Raw genomic sequence first — 17,177 nt, 5'->3', positions numbered from 1 at the left:
AAAAGAAAAAAACCCCAACCAAACCCAACAAAAACCCAACAATCACATGCTGTCACAAAATAAGTCAAGTGGTTTTACTGATTTAAACACTCAACTGGACTAAAAAAACTCTTTTACTAAAGCAACCATAGCAAATATATGCATATTGCTGAGAGCACACATTATAGAAAAATGCACATTTAAGGAGGTATCCTCTGCTGATGCTAATACTTGTGTCTTGATTCAGGCAGCAAGTTTAAATGTCTGCAGCCACAGGCAACAAGAACATGCAGAGAAGAACCCCGTGTGTCTTGGATTTCACTCATCCATATCTTCTGAGCACTTAAAGAATCACCCCCTAAACTTCTCTAGCCATTCAGCTGGGTTCTTCCTAAAGAGGTGATGGCAAAGAACATTTCCCCCTATCAAATGGCAAATAAAATCCAACAAAGGCTATCTTTAAGACCTGCCCAAAACTGGTTGAAAGAACTTTTGATGTCCCTGGAACTCAGGCAGCTCTCCTAACCCTGAAAGGGATTGGCACCACCATGGAGAGATACAGGGAAGCTGTAATCATGAACCACATGTCCCATGTGGAAATGGCAACAACAGTCACTTTGGGAAATTCTGTGAACAGTTCCAGGGTCTGGTTCTGCACAAATTCCACTGGCACAAATGTGGGCCAGCTCTGCCAAAGTGGCAGTATTATAACTGAGACTCACAGCTTGAAATCAAACCTTGGCAGAGTACTGGCCCAAATCTGACATAAATCAGCCTCTCTGTTCTTGCTGATGCTTTGGCACAAGGTGGCTGAGGAAGAGTTGTTGGGACCCAATGCACTCCTTCCTGAGTGCTGCCACTCTCAGCACATGCAGTGTCTTGGTGCAAGAAAGCTGCAGCTTGAGAAGAAAGGTTTAACACACTTAAAACCCTAGAAAAAACAGGATTTTTTCATCTGTGAAGTCCTTTTTAGCATGAGCTGTATGCTGTAATGTTGTAGGTGCTCTGACACAGGACTAGACAGACAGGAGGGTGCCCTATCAGATGCCAGCTGTGCTCCTGTCACAAGCCTTTGCCCTCCCTGGGTCACAGCACAGGCTCATGGCACTGGTCTGCAGCTGGGAAGACCCTTCCCTTCCCTGTCACCAGAGCACTTTCTTTCTCTTCTGCTGCAAAGGGCCATCACTACATGCAGCACAGCTGCAATGGGGAAGCTGGAGGTGCTTCAAGTCCATGACACTCGTCCAGGAAACATGGGCTGGCTGAACACACGGGAGCTGTGAGAGGCACTGCTGAATGTCCCAGCTGCCCAGCCAGCATCAGTTGCCTGGCAGGCACCACAGTAGGGCCCCACAAATCAGATTTGCAGGAGTGTCCTGGAGCTGGCTGATTACAAGGGGGTTTTTCCACCAGTTACACAGTATGAAAGTAAACACTTTGAACAGGCAGGAACCTGAAACTGGTGCACAAGCTGAGCAGAAACAGAGCCAGACTGAGTTTACATTGCAGGACTCTCCTCTACACCATGGAGAAGATGTTTGCCATCACAAATGAGATGTGGGCAGTGAAGAAGACCCGAGTCCCTTGGTCCTAACAACATCTGTCAAGGGAGGTATTGGATGTAGATACAGAACTTCTGTGCCACTGTTCCCCCACAGAAATACAAGAATTCACCTGAATATCAGATATACTTTGCCTTCAGGGACATTTCTAGCACAGTACTTCAATTTTTTTCCCTAGATTCAGTGGTACCAAGACTCTTCACTGGCACCTTCCACTATTTATAAATTAGCAGTAACAACAAAACAAGGCAGCCATTCCTGGGCTGAACCTCATGCCAGCAAATATGATATTCACCTCTTAGCCCCTTAAAACAAGCATCCTATATCTCTAGTTCAGACCTGAAAGCTGCAGAGTACCAACCCTGTGCTTGAGGTATAGGGTCCAGGGGATACTGTGGAAGATGGCCCCCATTCTTTCCTGCAGATGGGACAATTGCCTGTAACTATGGTGGGAGACAGGTTGTCTTCACCTCTGCAGGAAGCCAGATCCCAAATTTAATAAAGGTTTCTCCTTCCAATTGCTTCACCGAATACCAGAGCAACACTTGCTCTTGTAACAAAATGTCACTTGCTTTTCAAGTACAAACTAAATGAGCTTTCCTGAGAAAATAATTGCCAGCTATTAAAAAGCTACTGTTGGAGCGTGAGAGGACTATTAAAATACAAAGAGAAATATACCACATTCTTCCTGAATTGATACTTCAAACAAAACCTATTTTTGTTTTGAAATGTGGCACTAGAACAATGACCAGTTGCTTTTGTATTTCAGACTGAGAGTCATGCAATCATTTTCTAATAGCAGCATTTCTGTCTTGTTCATGAAAATAGAGGGGGGGAAAAAGCCACGGGTCAGTCAGTCTCTGCCTTAGTCAGCAGAGTCTCAATCCATCTCTCATCAAGTCTCTCATCACGCTAGGGAATGTCCTGCTCAGGATCAGAGTGGACACATTTGCTTCTGCCAGGGAGTCATCCCCAGGGAAGGGCCCCCATTTTCCTAACTTCCACCTTCTTAGTCCTCATTACAGCCTCAAATCTTACACCAAACAGCAACTTACTGTTGCTGTTTCCTTAAAAGCAGGTTTTAAACAAGTATTTTCTCCATAAGAGTCAATTCCTCCTCTTGCTACTTGAGATGGAGCACTTTGAACGATCAGCTTTGTAATATCCACATGCACAGCCAGAATTGCATCAGTAACAGACCAGAACTGCCTCATCTCTCCTACCCCTCGAATGTCCAACTGCCTCAGGCCCATAACCTTGAGAATTCCCTAGAAAGGACAAGGTTGGGGTAGATTTTCTCGAGCCACATTGCACTGAACTTACACTGCTGTACTCTCTGCACTGAACTTACACTGCTGTACTCTCCTTTAGGTGGCTTTAAGCATCTGTTCTTTTCTGTCATTGCTCTGTCTTGATAAAGGTCTGGATGCAACACTTCCAGTGCACTCCATCTCCCAGGAACACGAGGTATTAGAGCAGTTTCATCTTTACCACAAAACCTTTGCAGCACCTGTTGGCATGAAAGACTACACCATTCACTGACACTACTTGCCCCTCAGCCTGAATTACAACCAGGTACTGTGAAATACTGCCCTAATTACGCTGTCTAGAATAGCTGGGCCACTGTTCATTAAAAGAGAAGTCAAATTACTGAATCTCCCTCTCATCAATCTCTGTTGGTTGTTATTCTGATGACCAGGTCAGCATTGAGACTGCTAATGAAAAACAGAACCTGGGAGATGACCTCACCAAGGGCACAGCTGCTCCCCCACAAGTCATAACCTTAAACACACTGGAGATGGAGACAGACAAGCAAAGCAAACACCATTGGAAGCACAAAACCTCAGGTCAGAAAGCAGAGAAGAAAGACTTCACAAAACAAATGGTGACAGGGAGATGCAGCAGCCATCTACTTACTGTGAAGTGTCCAAGGGGTACACTGTCTAAAGAGAGGACATCCTTCAATCTGCTGTGGAAAAGCCACTCTGGGAGCTCAGCCTTGGCACTGGAAGGGCAGTGCCAGCCAAGGCAGCCGTGCTGGCAGCAGGGTGGCACAAACAGCAGCTGTGTCCGAACAAGGTGGTGGCAATTCCCAATGTCTGACCAGTGTAGGTCATAGCCATGCCTTGGCCTGGCAAACCTGCCTGAGAGCTGAGCAGAGCACCAAGCAACATCATTTCTCATTCACATGCTAATCACCAAATAATGCCAAACTCCAACTTAACCAGTTTTGTTGATGAAGAAAGTATATATTTTTTAAATCTCAGAAAACATAACAACATACATGAGAAAATTCTATTCTATACCCCTTAAATTATACTTCCTCAAACTGGAAAACAGGATGAAGAGGATCTGGTCTCCAGACCAGTGATCCAGAGCTAGAAAGCACTATAATTAGAACCAGGACTGAGACTGAAGACCCCAGGTTGTTAGCAAAACTAATTAGCTAATGTCATTAGAAAGCAACAGAGAATAAGCAAGAGCCGACTCAGACTCTACAGCAATCTAAGCAAAGGACAGTTTAATAACTGTACTTACGGTATCATTTAAAAGGAAAAAAATCACTTCATGGATTAGATTTCATCCTGGGCAATATCCATACATCTTGGACTTGGCAAAATGGCTTGGAGAAGAGGGTTTCATCATAGTAAACACAGCTACTTCACAGCAAGATTTATTAATACATCCAAAAGAAAGAAAGAAAATCATTTTGTCACACTATATACAGATAATACATACAGTGTTTTATACACATATTACATCAGTTTTTACACAAGAAAAATATACATAAAAATGTAAACTTTTGTATACAAAAACCCTTAAACAAATTAAACAAGGACCAGATAACAAAAGGAGACCAATCTATTATCATTTAATTGATTTTTTTTTAAATGGTAATACAGTACATTCATTGAGAAGTATGAGGAACATGTGAGCCAACCTTTCCTATTTAAAGGGAAAGTACAAACACAAGCTTTCCTCCCCGCCCCTGGAATGCTGTCTGTGAGCCTCCAGCACTAGAGGTGGTGTGAGTTGCCATTGCTGCCAGGGCCCCTGAAGGAAGGAGCCCTTGTTCACCACACTGTCCCCAAGGGACACACGCACAGAAGCGAGCTGGGCTGAGCTGTTTGTGTGTATTAGCCAGGCTTCCAGCTAATACCATGAGACGGGACACGGCAGTGCCCGTTTGTATGTTCCCTTTAAGCAGTCATTCAGTGGATTAGCCTTGCTGGAGGAAGTTGCTTATTTTTCCCAATGTATGGTATGCTGAACACATGTGTCAGATATGAGAGGGAAGAAGGAAGGGGTGTAAGAGACTGCTAATCCTTGCTACCATGCAGTTACTTCAAAATCAGGTACATTTGCAAGCTACAATTCACTGGTTCAAAATACACTGCCTCACCTTTGCTTTCCCACTGCAACTTGTTTACATTTTAAACTCTAGTGACCGAACAACTGTATGAGGCTCTTTGTTACAAGGCTGTTTCTGATATCAAAGCATGATCAAGCTACCTTTAAAATGACACCAAACGCAAACTTCTCGGAGACAGCCTTAAAAAGGGAGAGCATTCCCTCTAAGCACTTCAGATTGTCCATTTGCCACCTTATTTTATAAAGTCTAGGATAAATATATTTACCCTGAACTGCAAAAAGGATATTGGTTGAGCTTCTGACATCTGTTTTGCTCCATTTGCAGATAAATATTTTTGGGAATTGGAGGGAAAAAATCCCCCAAAACAAACCCAAATTTTAAAACCTCGGGCATAAAAGTAAGAAGGGAATTATTTAACATGTTGGTGAAAAAACAGTTGCAGAAACTTGAACTTGTTGGAAACAAACAGACGATAGATTCCAATGAAGGCTTCTCACATTAAATAAGTTAGACGGGTTACAGACATCTTCAATAAAAACATCCATCCTCCACAAAGTATGTTAAAATGAAACACAATAGTGATGCACTGGTATTTCTCCTAAAAAGGACAGAAGGACATGAAATCTCCTTAGTGATATCAGTACTATTGAATGTAGGAGGTGAACAATGATTTACAAAAGTAATGAGGGGAAAAGAAAATCATGAATCATTTATTATAATTGGACAAAAGGGGGATGGGGCAGAATGTAATTACTGTATGCTTCAGAATTCTTTGAAGGAAATAAATACTTAGAAACTTGTGTTTCCATTTCTTTCACCTAAATGAGGGTGGAAATAAGGGCTTGTCTGCTTGCTTTTGGTTTTTTTGTTTCCTTTTTTTTCTTTTCCTTTTTAAAATAACAACCCTTCTAGTAAAAATTCAAAAGACAATTATAAATGGCTTTAGATAATTAAAAGTCTCCTTTTTAAAATAAAACTTTGATAACACATTTCTCCATTTCTTCTATATAATGCAGCTTCAGTGAAAATAAGTAATAAGGGACAGCAATTTGCAAAAAAAAAAATTGAGAAAAAAAAATGCCAACCAAGTTTCATAACATAGACACATGTATATGCAGGACATCTACACTCTATATACATATTTAATATAGGTATGCATGAGTATATATCAGGAGATAACCAACAGGTACATTCTCCATGTACACAAACTGAAATAGCATAATAGGCGTGTGCGTATCAATCCACACTGTCCCCACGCAGTACACAGACATCCCATACACACGCCCCAACATATGTATCATAGAAGCCATGTGTGACTGCATGAAAGCTCAGATGGAACAGTACACCAGTTACCTTTTTCTAATAGAAATGCAAGGAAGACAAAATTCCATGGCTGAATTGTGGCCAAGAAAAACTGTGTCATAGCCATATTGAAAACATGGAATCCAGTATGGCTCGATGACAGAATTGGAGCAGCATTCTCCTCTGAAACTGAAGCCTAAGATACACAGCACTTCAATGTGACTGAGCAGGTTGCTGACAGCTGCTTTCTGCTAAAAGGATATAGAAGCTCCATTTAGCCAGAAAACAGAAAATAAAACACCTAAGCCCATAATTTACTTGCATAAGCAATATTACCCAATACACAACCAGATGCAAAGTGCTAGCATGTTAATGGTCAACTCTGCACTCCATTTTAAAATCTGTTTTATGGTAAAGAGTAACAAACTGTGTTTCTTTTGATATGTTTGATGACAACCCCATTGCTCAAAACAGAGCACAGGGCTGCCTTCTGTTTACTTCCTGTGTTATGGGAGATACAAATCAAACTTCATTTTCTCCCTAGGGTTGAAAATTGGAAGGTAGTATTTGGTGGGTGCAGTTTTCTCATTTTGACCATTTAAATATAATGCTGGGTTAACCTTTTAATATGCTAGGAAGCTCTGCATCAGGTTCCATGAAAAGTTTGTATTCATCTGCAAATCAATCACAGTCCTACTGAATCACAATTGAAGCTGGGGAAGTTGCATAAGTTCAAGCAGATGCTCAGGGCCCAATTCAGCTACCACTCCAGTCACCAAGAGAATTTCCCTCATGCATAAGCAGAGCTGGATTGGGCCATTAAAGCTGATTGCTGCTAGCAAGAGAAACTGCAGAGATGCAGGGACAAGGAGGAGCTGGAATGGAGGCAATGGAGCAGAGAAGCAGAAGAAGTTGGCATTTTGCAAGAGGCCTCAACAAGACTAAATATAAAACAAAAGCAGAGACACAGAAAGGAAACTCCACTGCGAGGGCTGAGGTAACACAAGCCAATGGTGGCCAAGCTCAGATCAGTCTCTGAGTCTTCCAGACCCCTCAGAAGAATTTAAAACAACTTGTCTGGCACAAGTGCTTACCTGTTACACATCTGTTATGTGGATAGTCCCTCTCTTTAGCTCACACACTCACTCATGGTACAGCTAATGTACAGGTGTGTGACACAAGGTATATTCCACCTGTCAATCTGTATACATGTATATACAGATTTAGATTGATTGCATTCATACATATTTATTGTACATCAGGAGGGCAAGTCCACATTCAGCAAAATGCTTCTGTTATCTCAAATACAGATACACCTCTCTGTACACAAAAATGGGTCTATTCTCCTCCATAAAGGCATAAAGATTTATGCTCCTAATTCCCATTACCACCAAATAAGCAGAAGAAAAGGCCTCTGACAACTTCCACCTCCCTACCCTTTTGCCTATATGCATATGTGCCAGAAACAAATTGTGGAGAGAAGGAAAGGGAGAGGGATGCCTGGGGGAGCATCAACATCATGATATGGAGGGGAATTAAAAAAAAAATCGTAAAAAATTTCAAATTTCCGTTCAATACTAGAAGCTCTGTTTTTCTAGAAAGGTTTTTAAAGTCACCGGGATCATCATAAAAGTGACACTGTATGAATAAATAACAATTAGGCTACTTTCTCCAGCCTAAATAGAACAATATGAAGAGTAAGCCAATCTGAAGAACGTTTCTGACTTCTCACAATTTCAAGTGAGAGCTCCCATAAAGAAATCTTTCTTCTCGAATTATGAAAAAAAGGTAAGTGGTCACAATCAAATTCAGAATTTCACAGCCTAAATGAAACTCCCTTGACTGAATGCATATTTTGTTCTGCAATCCCACAACAGAAATTTTGGGGCAAAATTGATACACACATATCCTCAGAAGAGAAAAAAAATCTACTTTGGTGACAGGGTCCTTTTATGGAATGGAGACCACTGCACAAACAGCACCCCTTACAATCTAATTGGAAAACACAAGAATGCTGATTGACAACATTTTCCAAGTCAGACCATAGGAGATTCAGGTATTAATTGGCAAAGATACAGCAATTCTCATGCCTCTCCATCCCATTGAATGCAAACCTTCCCATTCAGTTTGTTCTGCAAAACTCCTTTCTTCCATCACTCCTCTTCCCCCATTTGTTTTATTTAAAGGCTGTCTTTGGGAGCTTGGTATTTTCATGGCATTTTAAACAGGGCTCAAAGTAATTCATTTGAAAAACAGTAAAATTGACATGATATCAGAGTTAGCCTTATAACAGAAGATTATATAGTAGAGAGTTTCAGTTATTTATATAACAGTGAGGACATAACAACCCCCTACTAAATAATCACATTTCTACAATACATTCCATCACCTCTTGACTACTTTTCTCTTTACAAAACTATGACCTACATACAATATACACATTCGTATCACACATACATCCCCCCCAATGCATATTTTTTGTGTGTATATATAATACATACATGCACACAAGCAGTCTAATTCTATTTATAAGTCACAGTGGGAATTCCTTTGTGAGGAAAGGAGGGGAAAATTCCTGAATAAGACACTGTAGATTCCTAATGTTCCAACTTTTCAAATTCCAACTCACAGAGCTAACTGGAAATAAATACATTAAAAAAAAAAGAAAAGGTCTTACAAACTTGGTTCACAACTCCCAGCTACAGTAGTTGGATTTTTAAATTTGATCTATTTACCCTGTAACTAAATTTCTAATCATAGGTACAAACCACGGATAAATTATTGCAGAATGTAACACTCAAAATTTAAAAAGAGTTATAGGAACAGTAAGATAAGGGTTAAAAAGAGTTCTATACTTGTTGATACAGGATACCATTTTATTTTATTTATATATGTATCTATATATAGATATAGATATCTGCAAGGTAGCAAAGAATAGCTGTACACCTTGACACGGCAAAGATCCAGTGTAAAAAGGTGCTTCACTAGTTTGTTTTTCCAAAAAAGCTTGTATATAATTTTATAGCTATTAAAAACACATATGCAACATAATTCATTACACTCAATACAGCTTTAGTATAAAACTTATAATTTATGAGGTGATGTTAATAGCATAAATTAATATACCATTTCTCTTAAAATCTACAATAAGTATTCTGAAAGCTCATTGGGGAAGGGTATCTTTAAATAAAAAGTTTAAAGCTGAGCGTGATGAAAAAGATTCTGTATGTTGAAGTTGAGATGAGAGCCCCGAGAAGAGAAAGAGTCCGTAAGCCAGACACTGTTGACTATAAAACTGAACAAAGATTTCTCCTTCTTGCGCTCTCACTTAGGTGACGCTCTACTTAAATTATTATTTACTTTTAAAACTATTAACTTTTTTTTTTTTTTTTTTTTTTTTTTTTTTTCTTTTTTTCTTTTTTTGTTAACTGCCCTTATTTCCACAAGGAATCCCTGAGACATACCCAAAACTGTACAGTGAAGGTCATCACTGTTCAGAGAAACTGGTTCAACCCCTTCTGGTAGGATGTAGCTATTTTGCATGAGAATCAAAATGTCCATCACTTCAGAATGAATCTACTTGCACCAAAACCAACTACACTGTTTAAGATGCAGGTTAGAGAGTCATTTCAGGGTAAATCAGTCCACTCCAAGGTAGAAGCCAAAGCCATCGCAGTTAGCTACATCAGAGCAATCTGCACCAAAGTTAAAGTTTTCCAGAGGATATCTGGGAACGTTACCTATCCGGAGTTCATCTCCGTGGGCACCAGCTGACAAGGAGAAAGCAGGTTAAACATTAGCATCACTGGACCAAGTTCAACATGCCTATGTGGTTGACACATGGGTAACTCTGGACATCTCACTGTGTGTGTGTTTGGGGGACTAGCGAGAGGAAGAGGAGGAAGAATGCATTTTTCTACAACAAGTACACTTTATGGTCAAAAGCCTAAGGTTCATCCTATTCACTTTCAGACCAAATTCTACAACCTATAGTAGACTGAAAAGGTGCTAACACTTACTTCAAGGAGACAGATAAAGAAAGCCTTTTCCAACTATTGCCCTCAACTTACAGCCATGCTCACTTTGTCCTTTCATGCTTCCACTACATTACTTCATTCCACAGTAGCTACAAAAGGGGCAGAGTAAAACAGGGCAAAGCAAAGAACTCAACAACCACAAGAAGTACCAGACAGCAAAGGGAAAATAGTCAATACCATTTGGGATCTTTTTTTAAAAAGAGACTGAAGACACAAATGAGAGAATTGTTTTAAGATGCATCTTTTCTAACTCCTTCTCCTTCCTCAAACTTTTTTTCCCAACAACAGTGCCTTTGTCTAGTTTTAAAGACAAGACTAAAACTTTAACTGATCAGAACTAAGGTCTCCTATGACCAGACCTCTCCCAAAGTCCAAGCTGAAGTTTAGTGAACACAAATATAGATTTTTGTCACCAACTCTCCTTACTTTTATTTGGGCTTGAATGTATTAAGAAAGAGTAATTTAAATTTTAATTAGTGACTTTCTACTGATACACATCTCAAATGAAGAGGAACTTCTCAGAAGGTAAAATCTTGCTAAAAATGCCACAATGTTCACTGCTAGCATGTGCACTCCCATCATCAATGTTGTACCCTCAGCATCTAGTTCATGACATATTAGCATGCTGTGAAACATCTCCCTACTGACTGATCTGAAAAATACTTTGATCTATTGCACTGTCATTCTAGCATCCAAATATATGTTATGAATTGCAGAAATCTCTCCTTCTGTTCATCTTACAGTCAGAGATTTGCTCAGAACCATAGAAGACTCACCAGCTGGCATAACTTACATTGGAGAAGTGTCTGAGAATGGGAAAACAGATGCAAGAATGATGAAGAATGTGGAGTGGAAGGAAATAAAGGAGGTACAAGAAGTAGCCCACAAATCCCCATCATTAAACGTTACCCAGAAGATCAGAAAGACCTTGTGGTCAGAAGGTGAGAAAGACCTAAAGATCCAGCCAGCACACTAGCCCCAGACTATTCCTTCCATTACTATTTCTGCCACTACTTGCAAGAGGTCTGCACAGGAGACTCCTTCACATGTAGAAATACAAAAGGAAAAATACCCCAGCAGTTCCACCAGGGAAGCTGCCTGGACAGCCACACAAATGTCTCACTGCCGAAGGTCCCTGCAGGTAACTTTTCTATGGTTTGTTGGCTGAAAGCACCTCCTACCACTCTCCTGCAAGTCTTCAAAGGTTAACTGCAGGTAGCTGATCTTCTAAAAATGTTTTCCTCTTCTCTGCCCAAAGGCTCATATTGCTGGAGAATTCATGAGCAGATTTAGCTCACTGCAGCACAAAGACAGGGAGAAATACCCATGGAGGCCTGACAATGCCTGCAGGGATATCCAGCAGCAAGGAGGCTGCAGGAGCTCAGGGAGCAGCTGGAGCTCAGAAGCAGCATAGGTAGCCACCAGAACCAGCTTCTCTGGGAAGAAAACTGCCCACTGTCTATTGTACATCTTTGCAGGACTCCCTTGGCAAGCAGATTCAAACCCAGAGTGCATTTAGATGTGGTTACAGCAGGATGAAGCTTCAAACTGAATTTGGCTACTGGTTTGCAGGTTCGGTCCTAGGTGTTTTGTCTTGGCCATTCCCCTAAAGCCAGTAACAGCTCACAACAGAATATTCTAATTTTTCAATACTCATCTTCCTTTTATTAAAAAAAAAAAAAAAAAAAAGGCCACTTCCCTTGGCTTCTCTCTGCTATTAGGTACAATTCCTCTTTGACAATTTATTTTCTCTGATTTTTGCCTAGCAGGCAATAAGCTTCTCAGGGCTTTCAGTGCTTTCCAAACCAGAACTGCAAATCCCCATTTTCAGTTGGAAATCTAGCTGTTGCCATTTTCCCCACAGTGCCTGAGGCAGACCTGCAACTGTGCTACCTCTCAGCATTATCAATTTAGTGCCTTTATGCTCAGCCATACATAGAAGCATGCTAGTAATGAGAAGGGATCTAAGCAAGAACCCAGAGGAGCTGGAAGGCAGGAGGAGACAGAGTTCTTGTATCATAATTATGAAGCCAAAGAACAAATCAACTTTGAGGAATCTAAGTGCAAATGGTTCCCCTCAAAGCTGGTGTAAGGTCTTCCTGGGTGAAAGGAAACGTCAAAGCACGTCTTAGAGAATGCCTTATGCACCAGGAGAGCATGAAGCTATTCCTGATAAGCCTCTGTACATTGTCAAAATTCATCTTGTGTTAAAATACTTTTGTACAGAGACTAATTGAGGTGCTATTATTGCCAAAATTTTGTAAATTATGTCTTAATTTTTTTCATTCTTTAAAACTCCAATCTTATGTGAAGGAATTAACTTTTAGGTTCAACTAGCCTTATTCCATTTGTCAACACATAAAGGGCACAACAGGTATTGAGCATCTGAAATTGCTACACTGGCTCTTTGGTGAAGGGGTGACAAGAATGCTAATTGCTATAAGAGCTGATACTCAAAAACATTTGTGAGGGAGCATGGAATCTAGTTGGGAACCACATAAATAACAGCCTCGAGGACCACCTTAACCAGGCCAGCAGGATTTCCCAGAGGAAGAGGTGTGAAATATCTCTGACTACACATACCACTCAATTAGATCTCTTGCATCCAACAGTAAGACACTGATGCACTGAAGTCAACATGTTGTGTGGGTGCAGAAACGCACCTGGAATGATCCACCTTGTAAAGCTAAGATCAAGACCCGTAACTGCTCGGCAGCCATGTAACCATGAAATCGGTGGTAGTGAAAAAATGAGAGGTGAACCAGGAAAAGGCAAGAGTGGTGGCCTGCTTCAGAACACTGTGGCAGACAGGACAGGGAGATTCCTATTTCAATTGTATACAAACTGAAGTTTATTTTTGAAAGTGCAGCTTTATTGCAAACTTAGTTTGCTCGTGGAAGAATGTAACGCAGTCAGTTTTCAGGGAAGAGTTGTCAAGTGATACACAACGATTGAAATCTAAGTGGGGAAAAGACTTGATGTCCCAAGCTACTTTAAAGAAATGCTGGTACATAAAGGCCATTGATTTCAAATGGTAATCATGGACCTCCATCACTCTGACAGCTTCTGAAATTCCCTATCTAATCAATGCACAGATGAGGAGCTGGGTTCTGTTCTGAGTTAGACCAGTACAAACTCACCATGACCTTAGACTGAAAAGGTCCTCTGTAATTTAAACCAACACAACCAAGCAGAACTCAGCTCTCAGCTCCTATTATCCTCTTTCTCCCCCCCCAGCATTTGCTAAGAAAGAGAAATATGGTGTGGGGCAAATATACTCTGCACTAGCTGCAGCTTCATTAGAAGTTTGATGGGCACAAGAACCATTTCAAGACCAAAGTCCTGAAACCAATACATAGAAATTAACACCCTCTAAAATTACATGAATTAAGCAGATTAAGGAATTAACCATTTGGTATACTAGTTCTCCACTTTTTTTCAGTCAGACATCACAGCACATTGAAGAAGGTATATGAACACAACAAAAATCATCTGCAAATCAAGCAGTTGTCTCCTCAACAAAGTATGGGTAACATAATATAAAAATAAATAAAAGCCTTGTCAGATTTGCCTCATTCACAATATCACTGGGCATTCCTCAATCAGCAGGACAATCACAAGCAGGATTTCATAGGCTTCAATTAAACTTTTTATGTGGTTTAAAAACATTTAAGTGTTACAAACATATTTAAATCACCACTTAAAATATTCGGTTTATATTATTAAGATCTATTTTACTAAGTATGAAATAATGACTTCATAACAACAGAAGCATGAAAATAATTTTTGTTTCTTCCACCCACATACACCTGCAATTTCAGAAAAAGACATATGCATCATCCATACTCTTTTATATTTAAAGAGGACAGATCGTTCAAGAAAAGAGGGATAATATGATTGCTACAATAATAAGAAGACACAAGACCTATCCCATTTAAACTCTGTTCCTTAGGAAGATTGAAGGAGAGGTTTGGGTCAGATATTTTGGTGTGTGCCTGACTGCTAACGAAATGAATTTCTATAGCAACTAAACTTCATTCAGTGATCCTTTGCTCAGAAAATTTATTAAGCCTTCCTATTACATGTGCTTGGTTCTCTTAATTTCCTGAAATAGACTAGAATTCACACAGGTAGAATAAAATCCATCGTCTACAGTACAAGACTGAAATGTAGAATTTTCTATTTTCTCTCATCTGCATCTCTGAAACAAACCAAGAAGAGTAGAGACTTGTATTAAACAGGATCTACTTTTACAGTCAAAGCCAGGGTACAGTAGCAAGTACAGCCCTAGAGAGTCACGAGCAAATTCCTTCTTGATAAGGAGATGCAAGTGAACACCTCAGAATTTCTGCGGCAATTACCTCTTGGTTTAAAGAACAAAATTAAAAAATAATTATTATTTTAAGAAATGAAAAACCTAGCTGACTCTTTTCTTTAGGAATTGCAATTACTACCAAAGAGTGAATGCTGCCATTAGCAGGTGATCAGCACAAACTAAACCATCCTGCAGACAGAAGGAATTGTTACCTATTTTGCATTAGTGATTTCTCTTTTGGTTTGCCATGACTGCTGATGGGTACCTGCTAGTTCTTTACATACATTCAGCTTCCCAAACAGAGCATCAAACCCCTACAAGTGTTGGAAAAACGATATGGCTGTCAGGGGATTAAAAACTGTCCAAGAAAGTCTCCCTAGTTAGACATATTGTGAGAAATGCATCCATTTGAAACTTGCAATGGGTCTGACCTAGACTTGTGTGGATGGGCAGAAAACCAACCTAATTCTTCCTGTTTCAGCTGGGAAATTCCTGTCAGCCTGTCAGGTGAAGAGTTCTGGACAAAGACACACTTGAAAAGGCAAATCATCAATGCTACAAGGCCACAGTAATTCAGCAAGGAAGGAAATTTCTCACAGAAATCTTCTCTAATCCATGATCTATATTTCAATCCTTCTGTTTCTTTTTGTTTTCCTGGGCTAACTTCATAACAGCCTTCAAATTTATGGGCAACCAGTCAACTGATCTCTTTGTTACTCAATGAATTACAAATCGTGATAATAAAAAAAACCAAAAATCAGCATGCAGTAAGAACAGTGACCAGTTCTGGAAGGGGACAACTACTTCTTTACCAAAAGAACAAAAGGAATCGCTGCTCCCTGCACCCCAAACACACACACACACAGAGGAGGTCAAGAGACTATTTCAAGAAACTGCCAAACTCATCCTTGAATTGTGATCTTGATTTAGGACTTCAGTGCACTCTCAAATTAATGTGTGCAGCCAAGTTTTCTATGCCAAATGCTACCTTTGGAAAAAGAGTAAATTAAAAAAAAAAAAATAAGAGACTTCTGCCCACTGGAAAATCTTCTACCAGATGCTAATGGGATGGCAAGCACTGATCCGAACCCTAGGGAACAGTAACATGCATCAGTGATCTGAGGTATCTTCCCATTTCTAGGTCTTACTGCTAAAATCATTTACATCCAGTAACTGTGCTGTATCCTTAAGGAATTATTGGGGAACAGTGAACCTGCCTGCAATAAATGAGCACCGGTGCCTAATGAGCACATGTGAATGCTACAGCAAGGTTCACAGAGGGCTAACCCTGGTCAGTACTGAAGCAGGGGTCTTCTTCTCAAACCCCTCTTAAAAAAAAGGGAAGAGAAGACAGACAAAATAAAGAGAAAGGAAAAAAGGAAAGATAGAAAACACAGGTCCCCCATCTACCTGCAGGGAGCCAGGCAGACAAGCTCAGTTGGAGGTGGTGAAGGGCGCGGATGCGTTACTGGTACTGGTAGCGGTGGCACCGGTCACTGCGAAGCCCGTGGGAGGAGCTATGGAGCTGTGGCTGGGCTGCAGGTCCTTGGGAATGCCACTGTGGGAGCTCAGCTGGTGCCCAAAGGCTGCGCTGAACTGAGGGAGTTGTTGTTTGGGGGAGGTGGAGCCCATGAGTTCAGCGGAGGCAGGACCCATGCCACTGAAACTGGTCTGCGGTAACCCCGGAAGCACACTGGAGCTGTTGGGGGTCACAGTGGCGAAGGCAGGCTGTGTGGTCTCTGAGTGCGAGGTGGTAGGTGGTGTGGACAGGGAGGTGGACAGGAGGTGTCCATCTGCACCAAGAAGGTTGCTAAACGGAGAGGGGTCCCCAAGATTGACAGGAAGATTTCCCCAGTGAGTTCTGGGGTTGACCACCCCGCTAAGTGGCACATCCAGCTGCGTTGGGAGCAAGTGCTGTGCCATCATGGGCATCTCTGCTGAGAAGGTAGCTGCCAAGTTATCACCAGAAAAGGATGTGGTGTGAGGGGATGTGATATGGTCACTGTAGGGAGACGGCACATGCTCACTATCATAATGGCTTCCATGGGGTGAAGAGTGTGAATGGTCACTGCTGTATTGCTGTCGTGAGGTGATCAGGTCATCTGCCTTGCTCAGCAGCTGGGCAGGGTGGGGCCTCTGGGAGGCATGGCTGCCATCATGAAGTCCATGAAACTGTCCCGGGAAGGCTCTCTCCCCAAGGCCACTCTGGCTTATCAGAGTGGCAGAAGTAAGGCCAACGTTGGCTGGGGCTGAGAACTGCCCCTGGATCTGCCCTGCCAGGGGCGTAGGTGGGTTGGACAAGGTAGCAGAACGGAGCAAGTTCTCATCCAGCTCCAGAGCGGAGAAATTATCGTGTACTATACGCCCATTCAACAGCTCCCCCAGATCCGTGTTAACCTCTCGACTCAAGGACTGCATTCCTGGAGCTCCAGCCCCTGTAGAGAACACCCCTATCGCTCTATCTGACAGCTCCTGAACTGGCACACCATCTGTCTGTGTAAGTACTCCAATGGTACTCAGGCACTCAAGAGAAGTCACAGCCTGCAGGGCCCGTTCCAGTTCTTCAGCCTCTTCTGTGGTTGGAAGAAGATCTCCATTTTTACCTGCAG

General features: G+C 41.3%; 1 protein-coding gene across 4 annotated transcripts in view; it reads right to left on the bottom strand.

Annotated features, from left to right (window-relative positions):
- Positions 1-4,201: 4,201 nt before the first annotated feature.
- INO80D (INO80 complex subunit D) overlaps positions 4,202-17,177 on the bottom strand; it is a 45,542-nt gene continuing 32,566 nt past the window's right edge. For all 4 annotated transcript variants that reach the window (XM_030952037.1, XM_030952039.1, XM_030952040.1 and 1 more), the window contains one exon: positions 4,202-17,171. In XM_030952037.1, the coding sequence (XP_030807897.1) occupies positions 16,003-17,171 (1,169 nt within the window). In that variant the 3' untranslated portion in view covers positions 4,202-16,002. The remainder of the gene's footprint in view (positions 17,172-17,177) is intronic.

Source organism: Camarhynchus parvulus, chromosome 7 (assembly GCF_901933205.1).
Source record: "Camarhynchus parvulus chromosome 7, STF_HiC, whole genome shotgun sequence".
Classification (NCBI taxonomy): domain Eukaryota; kingdom Metazoa; phylum Chordata; class Aves; order Passeriformes; family Thraupidae; genus Camarhynchus; species Camarhynchus parvulus.
The sequence above is the reverse complement of the archived record's forward strand: the minus strand, read 5'-3'. Positions and strand labels throughout refer to the sequence as shown.